Source organism: Bombina bombina, chromosome 10, assembly GCF_027579735.1.
Source record: "Bombina bombina isolate aBomBom1 chromosome 10, aBomBom1.pri, whole genome shotgun sequence".
NCBI classification, from domain to species: domain Eukaryota; kingdom Metazoa; phylum Chordata; class Amphibia; order Anura; family Bombinatoridae; genus Bombina; species Bombina bombina.
The window spans coordinates 46544203-46559615 of NC_069508.1; the positions used below are offsets into that span (position 1 = coordinate 46544203).

The 15413-nt window shown below is 38.0% G+C and overlaps 1 protein-coding gene across 2 annotated transcripts in view; it reads left to right on the forward strand.

The window, feature by feature from the left end:
* FNBP1L (formin binding protein 1 like) overlaps window positions 1-15413 on the forward strand; it is a 363084-nt gene that overhangs the window by 331381 nt on the left and 16290 nt on the right. For both annotated transcript variants that reach the window (XM_053694033.1, XM_053694034.1), the window contains exons 10-14: window positions 2377-2486; window positions 4333-4465; window positions 12211-12305; window positions 14003-14148; window positions 15360-15413. The exon at window positions 15360-15413 is cut by the window's right edge. In XM_053694033.1, coding sequence (XP_053550008.1) covers window positions 2377-2486; window positions 4333-4465; window positions 12211-12305; window positions 14003-14148; window positions 15360-15413 — 538 coding nt within the window. The remainder of the gene's footprint in view (window positions 1-2376; window positions 2487-4332; window positions 4466-12210; window positions 12306-14002; window positions 14149-15359) is intronic.

The following is a 15413-nucleotide window of genomic DNA, read 5'->3' on the forward strand; positions in this document are numbered from 1 at the left end:
GCAGCTATGAATACAATGACCTCATCAGCTGCTTGCCTGAGTACATTGTCCTTTTTAACATTGGAAGCTCTTAGTAATTGGAACTTGCAGAAATTCAATCTGGAAATGAAAACCTCTAAGATAATGTATTCATTTTGTTTCTGGGTATTCATTGTCATCTGTCATGCTTCATTTTGAGTTTTCATAATGTCCTGTTTACTCAGAAGTTTAAGATGTTTTTTCCATCAGTGCTTTTATTAAATATGTTTGTGTGGCATTAATATGACATCATGTTACAATTAATTCTGTGATCTAAAAAACAGATGATAAAAGTGCTGAATTTGTACCAAAACCTGAATAAATAAAATCTGAGTAAGTGAAGCATTTACATTTGTTGACAATGTTCTCTGCATCCTTTACCTTCGTTTTTTCATTTGACATAGCGTTTTTGCACCCATGTAACCTTCCACCAATAGTGTAAATGTGAGTATTGCAGTATTGGCTATAGAAAAGCTTTGTTAACATGAGGCAGCAGCAGAAAGTAACCTCCCAGTCAGGGGGAGGGGTTGGAGAGAAAGCGCATCCCATGTGAAAGGGTATTCGTGCAGCTGCTTTGAATACACTCTTATCAGCTGCTTGTTGATAGAGTATATTGTACATTTTCAGTGAATTCTTTGCTAAAATGTAATAGTCTAGACATAGATATATATTTTTTTATTTAAAACAGTAATTCATTTAAAAAAAAAAAAAGTGACATTCCTGAATTTTTAAATTGAAATAACTCCAGAAAGGGACCTGTGCAATATATAATGCCAGTCTTTAAACTCATAATAAACGCAAAAAGTCTAAATAGAAATGTAAATCTGTTACATAACTGACAAAGTGTTACAGAAACGTCCTTATCCATTTCTGTGAGCAGACATTAAATTAAAAACAATTTTATGCATGTAAACAAGTTTTGATTAATAAAAAAAAAAGTGTAAATTTTATATTTGTTTGAAAATAAGTTAGCTGCTATTGGCTGAAAAGGGCATCTCCCACAGCCTTAATGGTACACAGAGAAGCATTAATTAACCTCCTTAAAAAATAAAAATAAATATAAAAAAAGGTTTTATGAACTGCAACATAATCAAGTTCTCTGATACACACCTGTGACACCGCAACGGTCTGAGGTGTCAAACACTCCAGTTTAGAATCACTGAAATAGCTGTAAATAGCATTGCATTTGGGTGGGATCACTAATACTTGCGCTAATGATTTAGTAAACCACTGTCCTTGTATAGTATTCATGCATTGTTGACTGATGTTACTGGTATCTTGCTTTAGTCTGACATAATGGTTTGCTCCAGACACCAAATCAGCCGAATCAATACATCATTTTTCATAGCAAGACAGAAGTGACGCGATAAACCGTAGACGCACATTTGTCATTTCTTGTGGCCGCGTTCCCAAACTCCATTAATCTTTGCATCTCTAACTGATGAGGTTTTATGTTTAAGGTCTCTGCTGTTTTAGAAATGGAAAACCATAGTGTAGCACTGAGAATTATTTAACAATTGAAATGAGCCACGATTCGCTCCTATGCACTTAAAGGGGCGGCACAATGAGAAGATGTAGTCCTTTTTAATGCATTAGAGCATTTTATTATCGTGCATATTCTTGGTGGCGCTTTGTTGAGCAGATTTTAAACGGAGCAAGGCTGGTGATTGCTGCATACATGCCACTCCTGATTTTATATAGCTTATTAGGAGTAATAGCTGTGTTTTTAGGGTCAGTTGCATCTTCTTTTTTACAATGTATTGTTACCCATCACTTAGCACATCCTTTCTAAAAGCGATACTAAACCGATTTTTTTTTAATGATTCAGATAGAGCATGCAATTTAAGTAACGTTCTAATTTACTCCAATTTTTTTTCATTCTCTTGCAATCTTTATTTTAAAAAGCAGGTATGTAAAGCTTAGCAGCCGGCCCATTTTTTGGTTCAGAACCTGGGTTATGTTTTCTTATTGGTGGCTAAATGTAGCCACCAATAAGCAAGCACTATCCAAGGTGCTGAACCTAAAATGGGCATGCTCCTAAGATTTACATTCCTGCTTTTTAAAATAAAGATTGCAAGAGAATGAAAAAAAATAATAGGAGTAAATGAGAAAGTTGCTTAAAATTGCATAATCTATCTGAATCATGAAAAAAATGTGGGTTTAGTGTCCCTTTATCATGATTTCGGCAATGAGACGTGCCTGTTACAGGACAGCCTAACATAATCTACATCGGGGCTGTTTGTTCTGTGGGTCAGACCATAAGCCCTTTGTCTGTTTTTCTATTGAACATTTCTTTTTTTCTCTTTCATATTCATGTTCCAATGGTTTGTTTGATGTTTTTTTTCCCCCCCAATATAGGGCCCAGCTTTAGAAGACTTTAGTCACCTTCCCCCAGAGCAGAGACGCAAAAAACTTCAGCAAAGAATTGACGAATTAAGTCGAGAGCTTCAGAAGGAAACTGATCAAAAGTAAGAAATTGTTTTAAAATTCCCCACAGTAAGGCTCTGGTCTATTTGTTTATTCCCTTGCCCATTATTTTATAATTTGAGCTGGCGCTTGCTCTCTGGCGAGCTGGCGCTTGCTCTCTGACGAGCGGATATCGTAGTTTTAATTTCACTAATTTAACACAAGTCGTATAAATGGTTTGTAGCTTGTTTTCTGTACAGTGTTAGGGAATTGAGATTTGACTTTGCACATTCTGCAAACCTAGTAAAACAAATAATTGATTGTGCAAAAGGGTGCTAAAGGTGGATTGAAATATAATTTACATGTGTCTCAATTATCATTTGTTTTACTATTCCCTATTTGAGTTGTTTTTTTTGGGAGATCCTATTATTTTTTGATTGTGTGGTTTTCTGCACTGATCAATCCATCACTTTTCGCATTCTGCAAACCTGCCTTATAACGGCAATTGCAGAGAATGGTTATACTGCTTTAGTCAGTGGATTATACAAAAGGATACATTATTTTGTGTGTGGGGTGTTATCTTTGATGAATATTTGATATCTTTTAATAGAATAGACAAGACAAGACTGGGGCTTCATTTAGAAACTTTGCTTACCACACCTGCAATGTGCACAATCAATCAATGGTCAGTCAGCCAATCACAAAACCCATAAAGGTGCTCAGTAGAAGCTGGTGCTTTTGTGATGTGTGTGTGTGTGTATGTATATATATATATATATATATATATATATATATATATATATATATATATATATATATATATATATATATATATATATATATATATATATATATATATAAATATATATATAATATCTCAATGTAAATATTTGCATAGGAAATTAGCACATCTAGGCAAGAATCCTGCTTGCTTTTCCCCAGAAATACCTAATATACAATGTTACTAATGCACAAGAGAATTCTGGGTAAGTTGTGCAAATTAGATATGCAAATTCTCAGTTTTTTTGCTTCAAAATACTGTTTTAACACAGCTATCCTTTTAACAGGATTATTGCAGCAAATCAGAAATCACTCACTAGACAAGCCTGTTTCGTTCTATTTGGAACTCATCAGTAGGCGATAGATTTCTGGTTGCTGCATTGATAAAGCTATTTTCAAGGTTAAACCAAAATTCATTAAAATTATGGGGGGAGATAAAAAAACTGAAATTAAAATCCTCCTTGTCTCAAAATTAAATCAATGTAAATATTTGCATAGGAAATTAGCACATCTAGGCAAGAATCTCCGCTTGCTTTTCCCCAGAAATACCTCCTATACAAAGTTACCAATGCACAAGAGAATTCAAAATACTGTTTTAACACAGCTATCCTTTTAACAGGATTATTGCAGAAAATCAGAAATCACTCACTATCTAGATTTCTAGATGTGCTAATTTCCTATGCAAATATTTACATTGACTTAATTTTGAGACATGGAGGATTTTAATTTCAGTTTTTTATCTCCCCCCATAATTTTAATGACTTTTGGTTTATATATATATATATATATATATATATATATATATATATATATATATATATATATATATATATATATATTATTATTATATTATATATATATATTATATTATTATTATTATTATTATTATTATATATTTTTATTATTATTATATATTTTTATTATTATTATATATTTTTATTATTATTTTAGGTGCTGACATATATTTTGTGGTTTTTGTTTTCAGTTTTTTTGAATAACAACCACCACTTTTCATTTTGAATTAGAACACATTTTTGGCTGTTCTGTATATCACATACTTTTTATTTTTTATTTATTTTTTGTCATGTTTGTATTCATGTATACAATAACTATTTTTATTTCCTATAGAGAAGCGCTAAATAAAATGAAAGACGTGTATGAAAAGAATCCACAGATGGGTGACCCCAGCAGTTTGCAGCCAAAACTAGCAGAGACTATGAACAACATTGAACGACTTAAGATGGAAATTCATAAAAACGAGGTCACCATAATTTGCACTTGATATATTTCCTTGTTATGATCACACTCCCTTCACTCTTGTTTCCCTTTCATTATATTTTAAGGGGACATAGCACCGGGTTTTAGACACTCTTAACTCAAATTAATATTTCTTTCCTATAGCATGGAGAGTCCACAATTTCATTCCAATTACTAGTGGGATATTCAACTCCTGGCCAGCAGCAGGAGGCAAAGAGCACCCTAGCAGAGCTGTTAAGTGTCCTTTCCCTTACCCATAATCCCCAGTCATTCTTTGCCTTTATCATCGGGAGGATGTACGAAGATGAGTGTCTGAGAAGATTTAATCCTTTAATGCGTACTTTTCCCTGCAAGCAAGGATTGGGGCTATGCTGTGTCCATGTCAATCTCTTTAGTAATAGTAATGGGGGCTTTTAGCAGTTAGAAGGCGGCAAGGTGGTCCTTGCTTTATTTCTAACAACTATGCTGCCCCTTTATAGAAAACCGGAGTTGGTTACACTGTTTTTTCTTTTTCTACAGGTCACTGTCAGATGTGGAGTAATCTGACACCTAAGAAGCTGTTCCCTTCCTGACAGCCACTTCCACAGGTAAGTGCTTTCCCTTCTAGGTTAGAAGGTACCAGCACTCTAAGAGTTAATTAAGGAGGATGTCTGTGGATGGTACTCAGGGGAAATGTATGTTTCTATATAAAGAACATATATATTTAAAGGGCAGATTTTGGGGCACTGCATTATCGTAGGGACTTTTTTGAGGCTGAGATGGACATATAACATTGGGTTATAAGATTGTCTGGGCTCTGTTAGAATGGGATTATAGAATTCCTCCTGGTCTGTTAAGGAGGGTGTCTGCTTATAGTACTGCTGTTTTCATTATTAAGGCAGTATTGGGAGAGTAGATCCGATCGTTTCTGATTTTTATATACAAGGAAATGATATGGGAGTTATTTTGCGCTGTTTTTTTACTTTCATGGCGCAGTTTCATTTTAGTTGTGGTCATGTGACTGCTTTTGTTCGCGCTTCCTCTATCCGGCTTCTGTGCAGACCGGAGTTTTTGCAGCGGTGTATTTCATGATCTCCGGTTCGTGTGCGGCTAGTAGAGAGTTTAAGATTTGTTAGTGGGACTTTCTCTGCTAGTACAAGGAGCGGTAAGCAGTTAACGGTGCTAAGTTTTTTTTTTGTTTTCTACTTTTAAGTTCAAACTATCAAGTGAAGCATTAGTCTAGGAAGTTGGAAAGTGAATCTCCTAAAACATTTGTTTGTTATTGTTTTCCTGCTATATTTAATTTTTTTCTACTTGCTATTTCATCTGCTTGCAGAGTTTCGGAGCTTTCGGCTCTGCAGTGTCATTCCCCTTATCCTATTTTTAATGCGGATAAGGCGGTCCTTCGTACTAAATTGGGATTTATTCCCAAAGTGGTATTGTATTGCAACATAAATCAAGAAATTTTTGTTCTTTCCTTTTGTCAGAATCCTCCTCCTGAGAAGGAACGTTTGTTGAACAACCTGGATTTTGTGCGTGCTCTAAATTTTTTATCTACAAGCAACTAAAGATTTTTGGCAGTCTACTGCCCTGTTCGTTGTTTTAGCTAGTAAGCGTAGGGGTCAGAAGGCCACTTCTCAACCAGAGAGAGCAGTAGAAGTGTTATCCGATTAGCATATGAGACAGCTAGACATCAGCCTTCTGAGAGATTTACGGCTCATTGTACTAGGGCTGTCTGTTCTTCCTGGGCTTTCAAAAATGAAGCATATCTGGAGCAAATCTGCAAGGCGGCCACTTGGTCCTCAATGCATACTTTTTCCAAATTCTACAAATTTGATACTTTTGCCTCGTCTGAGGCTTCCTTTGGGAGGAAAGTTCTTCAAGCGGTGGTGCCTTCTGTTTAGGTCTGCCTGTTTTGTTCTCCCTCCCTTTCATTCTGTGTCCTCTAGCTTGGGTATTAGTTCCCACTAATAATTGGAATGAAATCGTGGACTCTCCATGCCATAGGAAAGAAAACTTTACCTGATACATTTCTTTCTTTCCGGGCATGAAGAGTCCACGACCCACCCTTATTTGCATTTAAAACAGCATCATTTTTGGTATAACCCTCAGGCACCTCTATCCCCTTGTGTTATCTTCTTTTTCCATTTTCCTTCAGTCGAATGACTGGGGATTATGGGTAAGGGAAGTGACACTTAACAGCTCTGCTGGGGTGCTCTTCCCTGCCTCCTGCTGGCCAGGAGTTGAATATCCCACTAGTAATTGGAATGAAATTGTGGACTCTCCATGCTCGGAAAGAAGAAATTTATCAGGTAAGCATTGTTATCACATTGCTGAAATAAAAAAAAAATATTTCAGACTTATATTTTACATAATATAAAAGTTACCCTTCAAAAAATGTGTCTGTTTAAATTATAGAAAGCGGCTTGCAAGCCCTACTAATATATAACCAGCTCTAAGTGTAGATTGTTACTGCACAGAATGAAGTTTCTGCCGACCGTTTTAAAATAAGTAGACCAAGCTTTTAATTGTGCTCAATATGCATTTAAAATTGCACATAAATTAAACTGACAAAGCTGTTTATTTTAGTTTGGCACTGCTGATTAAAGAATATTCTACAGCAGTTAGACCATATTGTTGTTGTTTTTTTTTGTGTGTGCATTAAAAGCCACGAAAAATCTGTTTAACCCTTTCACTGCTAAACTTTTTTTGTTCACCCCAATGCTGAGCCAACCTTAAGCTTTTTAGCTACTTACGTTTAAATCCTATTAGTTAATTTCAGTGAGTGACCCCCACACAAAATATATATTGTTTTTTTTTTCCAACAGGCCCAGCAGATTCACAATATGTCATTATTATATTTATACTTCATAGCATGTGAGATAGCATATTGAAAATAGCCAAATTGTCACCAATGGTGTGAAATAAGTGGGGGGGGGGCATATGGTCTATTGGGTTTTATAATATAGATTAGAGAGGCCCCATTGTGCAGTACAGAAATAAAACCATAATTTATGCTTACCAGATAAATTCCTTTCTTTCCGGATAGGGAGAGTCCACAGTTTAATTCCTTACTGTTGGAAAATAAAACACCTGGCCACCAGGTGGAGGCAAAGACACCCCAACCAAAAGGCTTAAATATCCTTCCCACTTCCTCATTACCCTAATCATTCTGCCGAGGGAACAAGGAAAAGTAAGAAACATTGGATATAAATGGTGCCAGAAGAATAAAATAAATAGGGGACCGTCCATAGACGAGAAAAAACTTGCGGGTGCCGTGGACTCTCCCTATCCGGAAGGAAAGGAATTTATCTGGTAAACATAAATGTTTTCCTTCCTAAGATAGGGAAGGAAAGAAGAGAAAGATTGTCTAAACTCCTTAATAGCCTGAAGATAGAACTTCAAGGCACGAACCACATCCAAATTGTGAAGTAAGCGTTCCTTCGATGAAGGATTAGGACACAAGGAAGGAACCACAATCTCTTGTTGTAATCTGACACAACCTTAGTAAGAAGACCTAATTTATTACGTAAAACTGCTTTATCTGCATGGAAAATCAGATAAGGGGGCTCACATTGCAAAGCGGCCATCTCAGAAAAACTGTGCGCAGAGGCAATAGCCACTAAAAAGAGAACCTTCCAAGAATGCAGAGCTCAAATAGAACTTGTTGCAAAACCCGAGGAACAAGATATAGGCTCCAAGGAGGAGCCCCAGATCTAAACACAGGTCTGATCCTAATCAGAGCCTTAACAAAGGACTGCATGTCTGGAAGCTCAGCCAGTCTCTTCTGCAATAAAACCGACAGGGCCGAAATCTGTCCCCTCAGGGAACTAGCAGAAAGGCCCTTCTCCAGCCCATCCTGGAGAAAAGATAACATCTCGGGATGGAGAGACCATTTCCCTGGATGGAAGGATTGCCTTCTGAGAAAATCCGCCTCCCAGTTGTCCACACCCGGAATGTGGATCGATGACAGTGAACAGCTGTGGACCTCCGCCTACTCCAGAATCTGAGATACCTCCTTCATCGCCAAGAAACTTCTCATTCCCCCCTGATGGTTGATGTAAGCCACCGAGGTTATATTGTCTGATAGGAATCTGATAAACTGGGACAAACCCAGAAGTGGCCAAGCCTTGAAGATTGCCCTGTAGTTCCAAAATATTGATTTGTAGGAAGGACTCCTCTTGAGTCCACAAACTCTGTGCCTTCCTGGATCCCCATCCGGATAGGTTTGTGACCATCTCCCAAGATGGTCTTAAGAAGCATGTCCCTCGGGACAGATGATCTGGACAGAGCCACCAAGAGAGCGATTCTCTGATCTGTTAAGACAGATCTGAATGATCGTCATTCCACTGCCTCAGCATGCACAGTTGTAAAGGTCTGAGACGGAACCTGGCAAAAGGAATGTTGTCCATGCAGGACACCATGAGACCAATCATCTACATACACTGAGCCACAGAGGGACTCAAGGAGGTCCGGAGGGCAAGACATTCCCAAGTTGGCTTGCAACGTCTCTGGTCTGTTAGACAATATATCCATAAGGATATTTCTATTATAGTACCCAGGGATTCCACCCTGGTACTTAGGATAAGTGAACTCTTTTCCAAGTTTATCTTCCATCCATGTGATCAAAGAAGACTGGGAAGGGACTCCGATAATTCTTCTGCAAGATGAAAGGATGGTGCTTGCACCAGAATATCGTCCAAGTATGGGGCTACTGCAATAACCTGAGTTCTGGCAACAGCTAGAAGAGCCCCCAGAACCTTTGTAAAGATTTTTGGAACAATAGCTAGGCCAAACGGAAGGGCAATGAACTGGAAGTGCTGTTCCAGGAATGCAAACCTTAGGAATTTAAAGTGTTCCCTGTAGATTGGAACATGAAGGTAAGCGTCCTTCAGATCTATAGTGGTCATAAACTAGTCTTCCTGAATTATAGGAAAGATGGACCTTATTGTCTCTATCTTGAAGGAAGGGACACCGAGAAATTTGTTTAAGCACTTTAGGTCCAGAATTGGGCGGAAAGTTTTCTCCTTCTTTGGGACCACGAAAAGGTTTGAATAAAACCCCAAACTTTTTCTTCGATAGGCACCGGGACAACAACTCCTAAGGAGGATAGATCCCAAATGCACCCTATAAATGCATCTCTCTTTTCTGGTCTGGTAGACTGATTTGAGAGAAGGAATCTGCCCCTTGGCGATTTGAAGCCTATCTTGTATCCCTGAGATACCACCTCCAGGACCCACGGATCCTGTTCATCCTTGAACCAGGCGTTTGAAAAAAGAGAGTCTGCCCCCTACACGATCCCGGATCGGAGGCCACCCATTTATGCTGATTTGTTTTCGATAGGCTTCTTATTCTGCTTGGATTTATTACAGGACTGAGCTGACTTCCAAGTATTCTTGGGTTGCTTGGGCTTCTCAGAGCTTTAATTCTGTCTTGAATATCTTCGAGGGGAGACTCCACCTCAATGAGTTCCGACAAAGAGTCACACCAGTAGGTAGCTGCTCCGGCAAACGCGGCAACTGCAGCCGTCGGTTAAATTTGAAAAATCTTGTATGTTGAAACATCTTTCTCAGAAAGGTTTCCGTTTTCTTATCCATCGGCTCTCTAAATGAAGAACAATCCTCAAGAGGTATAGTAGTACGTTTAGCAAGCGTAGAGAGAGCACCAGTCACCTTAGGAATGGAGCCCCACAAATCCAGTTGAGTCCGGGACCGGGAACAACTTTTTAAAAGTAGATGAGGGGGGAAAAGGAAGAACCAATTATTTTGCATTAGTTCTTAATAATGTTCACCATCTTAACCATCTTAACCGGCACAGGACAAGTCAAAGGAACTTTCCTGCCTTCGTAAACTGTAGGCATCATAGGTTCTTCAGGCAGCGCGGCCTCTGGAACCTCTACCTCTAACGTAGACAGAGCCTCCTTTAATAAAAAAAAAGTGCTCAATTTTAAATCTAAAAGACGGTTTCTCCGAAGCAGGGAGCTTAGACGCTCAGGACTTTAACCCAGAAAGTTCACCCTCTGAAGCTACAGAGGTTAACTCATCGGATAACTGGGACATAATAGCTAAATCCGATAAATATTTAGATGACTCAGGGTCAAGAGAGCTATGTTTAACCTTTCTCTTGCGTTTGTTAGAGCAAGCTAATGCACTGAGGGCCGCAGACACCCCCTTTTGCAACTCCGCAGCAAAGTCCGCAGGAAGAAGGCCCCCTCCTGATGGAGGATTAGATGTGCTACAGGGAACTGCATATGGAGTGGATAATGTAGCATGGGTAGTAATCTCACGGGATGCTGAGTCCTGAGAGTTAGACGGCTCCCTTCTTAGACTTTATAACGTGGTTAAGGCATATGGAACATAATTGAGTGGCCGGAAAGCCACGGCCTCCTCACAATATAAACAGGTATGATTTAGTACAGAAGGAGTACCTTCTATCATGTCAGTCCAACATAGCTCAGGTTATACCCACAGAAGGGCACAAATAAAAACGTTTTTTATTATAGAAAACTGCACCTTTATACTCCCATTGGCTGGGGCACTCACTACCTTCTAGACCCAGACAGTAAACAGAGGAAACGCTCTCTTCTGGTTCAAGTCTCAGCCAGAATGGAGGAAATGAACATAGACCACACCCGGTCACATGGAGTGCAAGTCAGTACTTCCCTTGTTATTACAAGTACAGCAAGTAATAGGAGCTGTGCAACACTTTCAAAAACAAAAGTGAAACTTAAAAGTGAAATCTGTTTGTTCCAGTCAAAAACACAGTCTATCAGCCCAGGATAAAATCACACAAAGCAGCATGTAAATAATACACTGATAAATTAAATCCATCTGTTCAATAAACCCCCTTCAGAGGATATTAACCCTGGATCCTATCATGGTATAAAGGAGCCACACTGTGACCCTGTTATAGCGCTTTATGTGTAAAAATTTAAATGATCTTACCTCTAGGATCCATGCTGGGGAACAGAACACAGCCTCTCAAGTCTGACATGGACTTGAGTGAGAGAAAGCAGGCAGTGAAACTCGTCAACACTGATTGCTTAGAAGATGTTAATAGTAGTCTGGATGGTTTCGCAGAAAAACTTTCCCCGCATCTCCAGACTCTAACTTTCATCAATACTCTCACTGAGAGGTTGACATGACTACTTAAAACTCCAGTCCTATCTCGAAGGGCAGATACCCTTTTTCAGGACTCTCCGAATCTTCTGACACTTCTCTACCACCCCCTAACGTGACGAAAGCCAAAGAATGACTGGGGTAATGAGGAACTGGGAAGGATTTTTTAAGCCTTTGGCTGGGGTGTCTTTGCCGCCTCCTGGTGGCCAGATGTTGTATTTCCCAACAGGAATAAAGCTGTGGACTCTCCCTATCTTGGGAAGGTAAGCACTTTTTTTTTTTTTCTTGCAAGGTGTTCACTGTTACCACAGTGATCACCGGACTATACAGACAAAATACATCTCTTTTTGAGAAAGGAATTGGTATACTAGAAGATAAACTTTATTAGGGGTCTCTAGACATGTTTTAGGGGGGGGGGGGGTTGCACACACTGTGGCAAGAAAAAGTATGTGAACCCTTTGGAATTATTTGGCTTTCTGTATGAATTTGGTCATAAAATGTCATCTCATCTTCATCAAAGGCACAAGTATAGACAAACACAATGTGTTTTAGAACTCTTGGATTTAATTTGGCTTATGTCCCTTTAAGAAAGAACTATCATGCATTATTTAACAGGTTATGGTCGTGTAAAATTATTATATTATTATTATAGGCCTGGCTATCAGAAGTTGAAGGGAAGGTGATACAGAGAGGAGAGAGGCGGCACAGCACCGAGGCCAATCATCTTGTAGCACAAGGAAGAGAGAGGTATTGCCTGACTTGCTATCTATCATATATCTATAGAGTCACACCTAGAGCTCATTTGCAAAATATAGTCAGGTTATTTCAGGTTTTTATTTCCTTTACAAACTCATTTAAACAGCAGAGGAACATTCTAGTCTCATAATAACATTTTATAGTATTTTGTATTTAAGGGAAACTAAACCCAAATTCTTTCTTTCATAAATAAGATAGTGAATACAATTTTAAACATCTTTCCAATTTACTTCTATTATCTAATTTGCTTGAGTCTCTTAATATCCTCAGTAGCTGCTGATTGGTGGCTGCACATATAGATGCCTTGTGTGATTGGCTCACCCGTGTGCATTGCTATTTCTTCAACAAATAATATCTAAAAAATGGGAAAAAAAATAGATAATAGAAGTAAATTGGAATGTTGTTTAAAATTGCATTCTCTATCTGAATCATGAAAGAAGAAATTTGGGTTTCATGTCCCTTTAAATGCATGCGCATTGTAATCTATAAATGCCTGAGCAGGAACAGCCTGTGATTGGTGGCTGTGTCAGCAGATGGAGACAGATAAACATGAGTTCTTGCAGTGATGAAGCAGATACTGTGTAGTATGTTATAGGGTCAAATTCTAAAGTTTACAGTATGCACTCCAGCCTCTCTGGCAACAGGGGGAAAACACAAGTTTAAGATTAAATTACAGGAAAAGCTGGCAAACTAATGAAAGTGCATTACAAAGTTTTATTGTTATTAATATTTAATTAAACATTTTAACAAAACATTTCACAGTATAATAGATTTTTTATTGATTTTATTTAAGATAAGCAGTTTCAAATCAGTGAATTTAAATAAAAAGGTACAAATGTTTACTAATTGCAGAAAATTATTTTGGTCATTATTACAACAATAATGTAGCATATTTCAACTCTGCAATAACTTAACTGATAAAATGACTTCTGTTGTTTAAAGGGACAGTCTACACCAGAATTTTTATTGTTTTAAAAGATCGATAATCCCTTTATTACCCATTTCCCAGTTTTGCATAACCAACACAGTTATAATAATATACTTTTAACCTCTGTGATTATCTTGTATCTAAGCCTCTGCAAACTGCCCCTTTTTTCCGTTCTTTTGACAGACTTGCAGTCTAGCCAATCAGTGCCTGCTCCCAGATAACTTATTGTGCACGAGCACAGTGTTATCTATATGAAATATGTGAACTAACACCCTCTATTGGTGAAAAACTGTTAAAATGCAATCTGAAAGAGGCGGGCTTCAAGGTCTAAGAAATTAGCATATGAACTTCCTAAGTTAAGCTTTCAACTAAGAATACCAAGAGAACAAAGCAAAATTGGTGATAAAAGTAAATTGGAAAATTGTTTAAAATTACATGCTCTATCTGAATCATGAAAGTTTATTTTGGCCTAGACTGTCCCTTTAAGGAACTTAGATGGATACATAGGTAGATGGATACATAGCTCCATGAATAGGTGGATTGATTAGATAGATATAGTAATATTTAGTGCAGTTTATGGGGGAAGGGGGTACATAAAAGGAATATGTAAACTAGATGTCGTCCACTGGATGCCCTTCAGCTACTAAGTCTAGGAGAGGGCTCCCTTAATACCAATTACACATGAATTTTTTTTTTTTCATTTTTTTAATCTTTTTAAGAACAATTCCATTTGTATACATTTTTCTCTCTCTCATTGTAGCCCGGAAGGAAGTTACACAGAGGACTCCAACCAGGAAGTAAGAGTCCAGCCGCAGCCTCATATTCATCCAGAGTTTGATGATGAATTTGATGACGATGAGCCTCTCCCGGCCATAGGACACTGCAGAGCTCTCTACCCATTTGATGGTTTGTCTATATTTGCATCAGGCATACTAAATCACATAACCACTGGAGGGCGGTAGAGGGGTAGAACAAATTCCTATTTGAGCTACAATAGTCTTTAGCTATAAAAGGCTTTTTTGGAATGCTAACTCTTTATTAAAGGGATGTAATAAGCATTTCTTGTTGTATGCTGAATACATTTTGGGTCAATTTATTAAGCTGCATTCACAGCTTTTAAAGCTTTGCAGAGATACATATTTAAAAGCAGACACCACTTCTTTTGCTTCTCCACCACATTCAGAAGTAGCAAGATCAGTCGCCCCAACAGTCGCTCATTCCGGCTGATTGACAGGCTCTGCAAGGGGAGGAATTGCACAAGAAAGCTTTTGCAAAATGTTAGTGATATTCCAGCGTAATGTTATCAATTTTTTGCACAGAACCCACATATCAGGACTGATAGTGATATACCCGAAACTAAATAGTAGAACATAAAATATTGTTTTAACTCACAAACTGTAATTTTGAAGTCATCACAGCAACTTTCAAAACACCCCCCAGAAACTTTTTTCCTCCTTCTTTATGCTTTTGATGTGATCCAATTATCATCCATATGTAAATGAACCACTATTAGCCTGAGGGGCGCGCATGCGCACTGAGTTACTGCATTTATCATTGTCCTTATAGGGATACTTCAAATCACAAGTTGTACTGAAACCGCTTGCTAGTAACACTATGAAGCTGTGAGCTGTCAGATTTATGGAGCAAACGAGTTCAAAGGTAGAGCATGGGCGTCACAAATGCACTGCACATGCGCACCCAATGCTCTTTCACAACGCACATTCATGGTCGTATATTAATACAATTAACTGCATTGGCTATGGTACGGCTAAAAAAGGAAGGGCACTTGATATATCTTAAAAACGAAGCACTATTTTTAAATGGAACGTATTTGAAAGTTAAATGTTTTTTTAACATTATGTACATTAGATATTTGATGATTTTGGCATACGATTCAGCAAGTGGTGATTGCAGGAAGACAGATTCTCTACTTATGAGCCTGTCCGCCGGCAGTCATCATACATTTTGCTTTTGGTACATTTTTGATGTGCACGTGGAGGCTTGTCCCTGTCTTGTGGATTGTCTGTTATTAGACACGAAGTATGAATATAGCCTAAATAAACAAAATGTGTTTCCCATGATTTTCAACCACTGTGTTTGTGATTTGTCCTCTCTAGGTAACAATGAAGGCACCTTGGCAATGAAAGAAGGCGAAATTATGTATATTATTG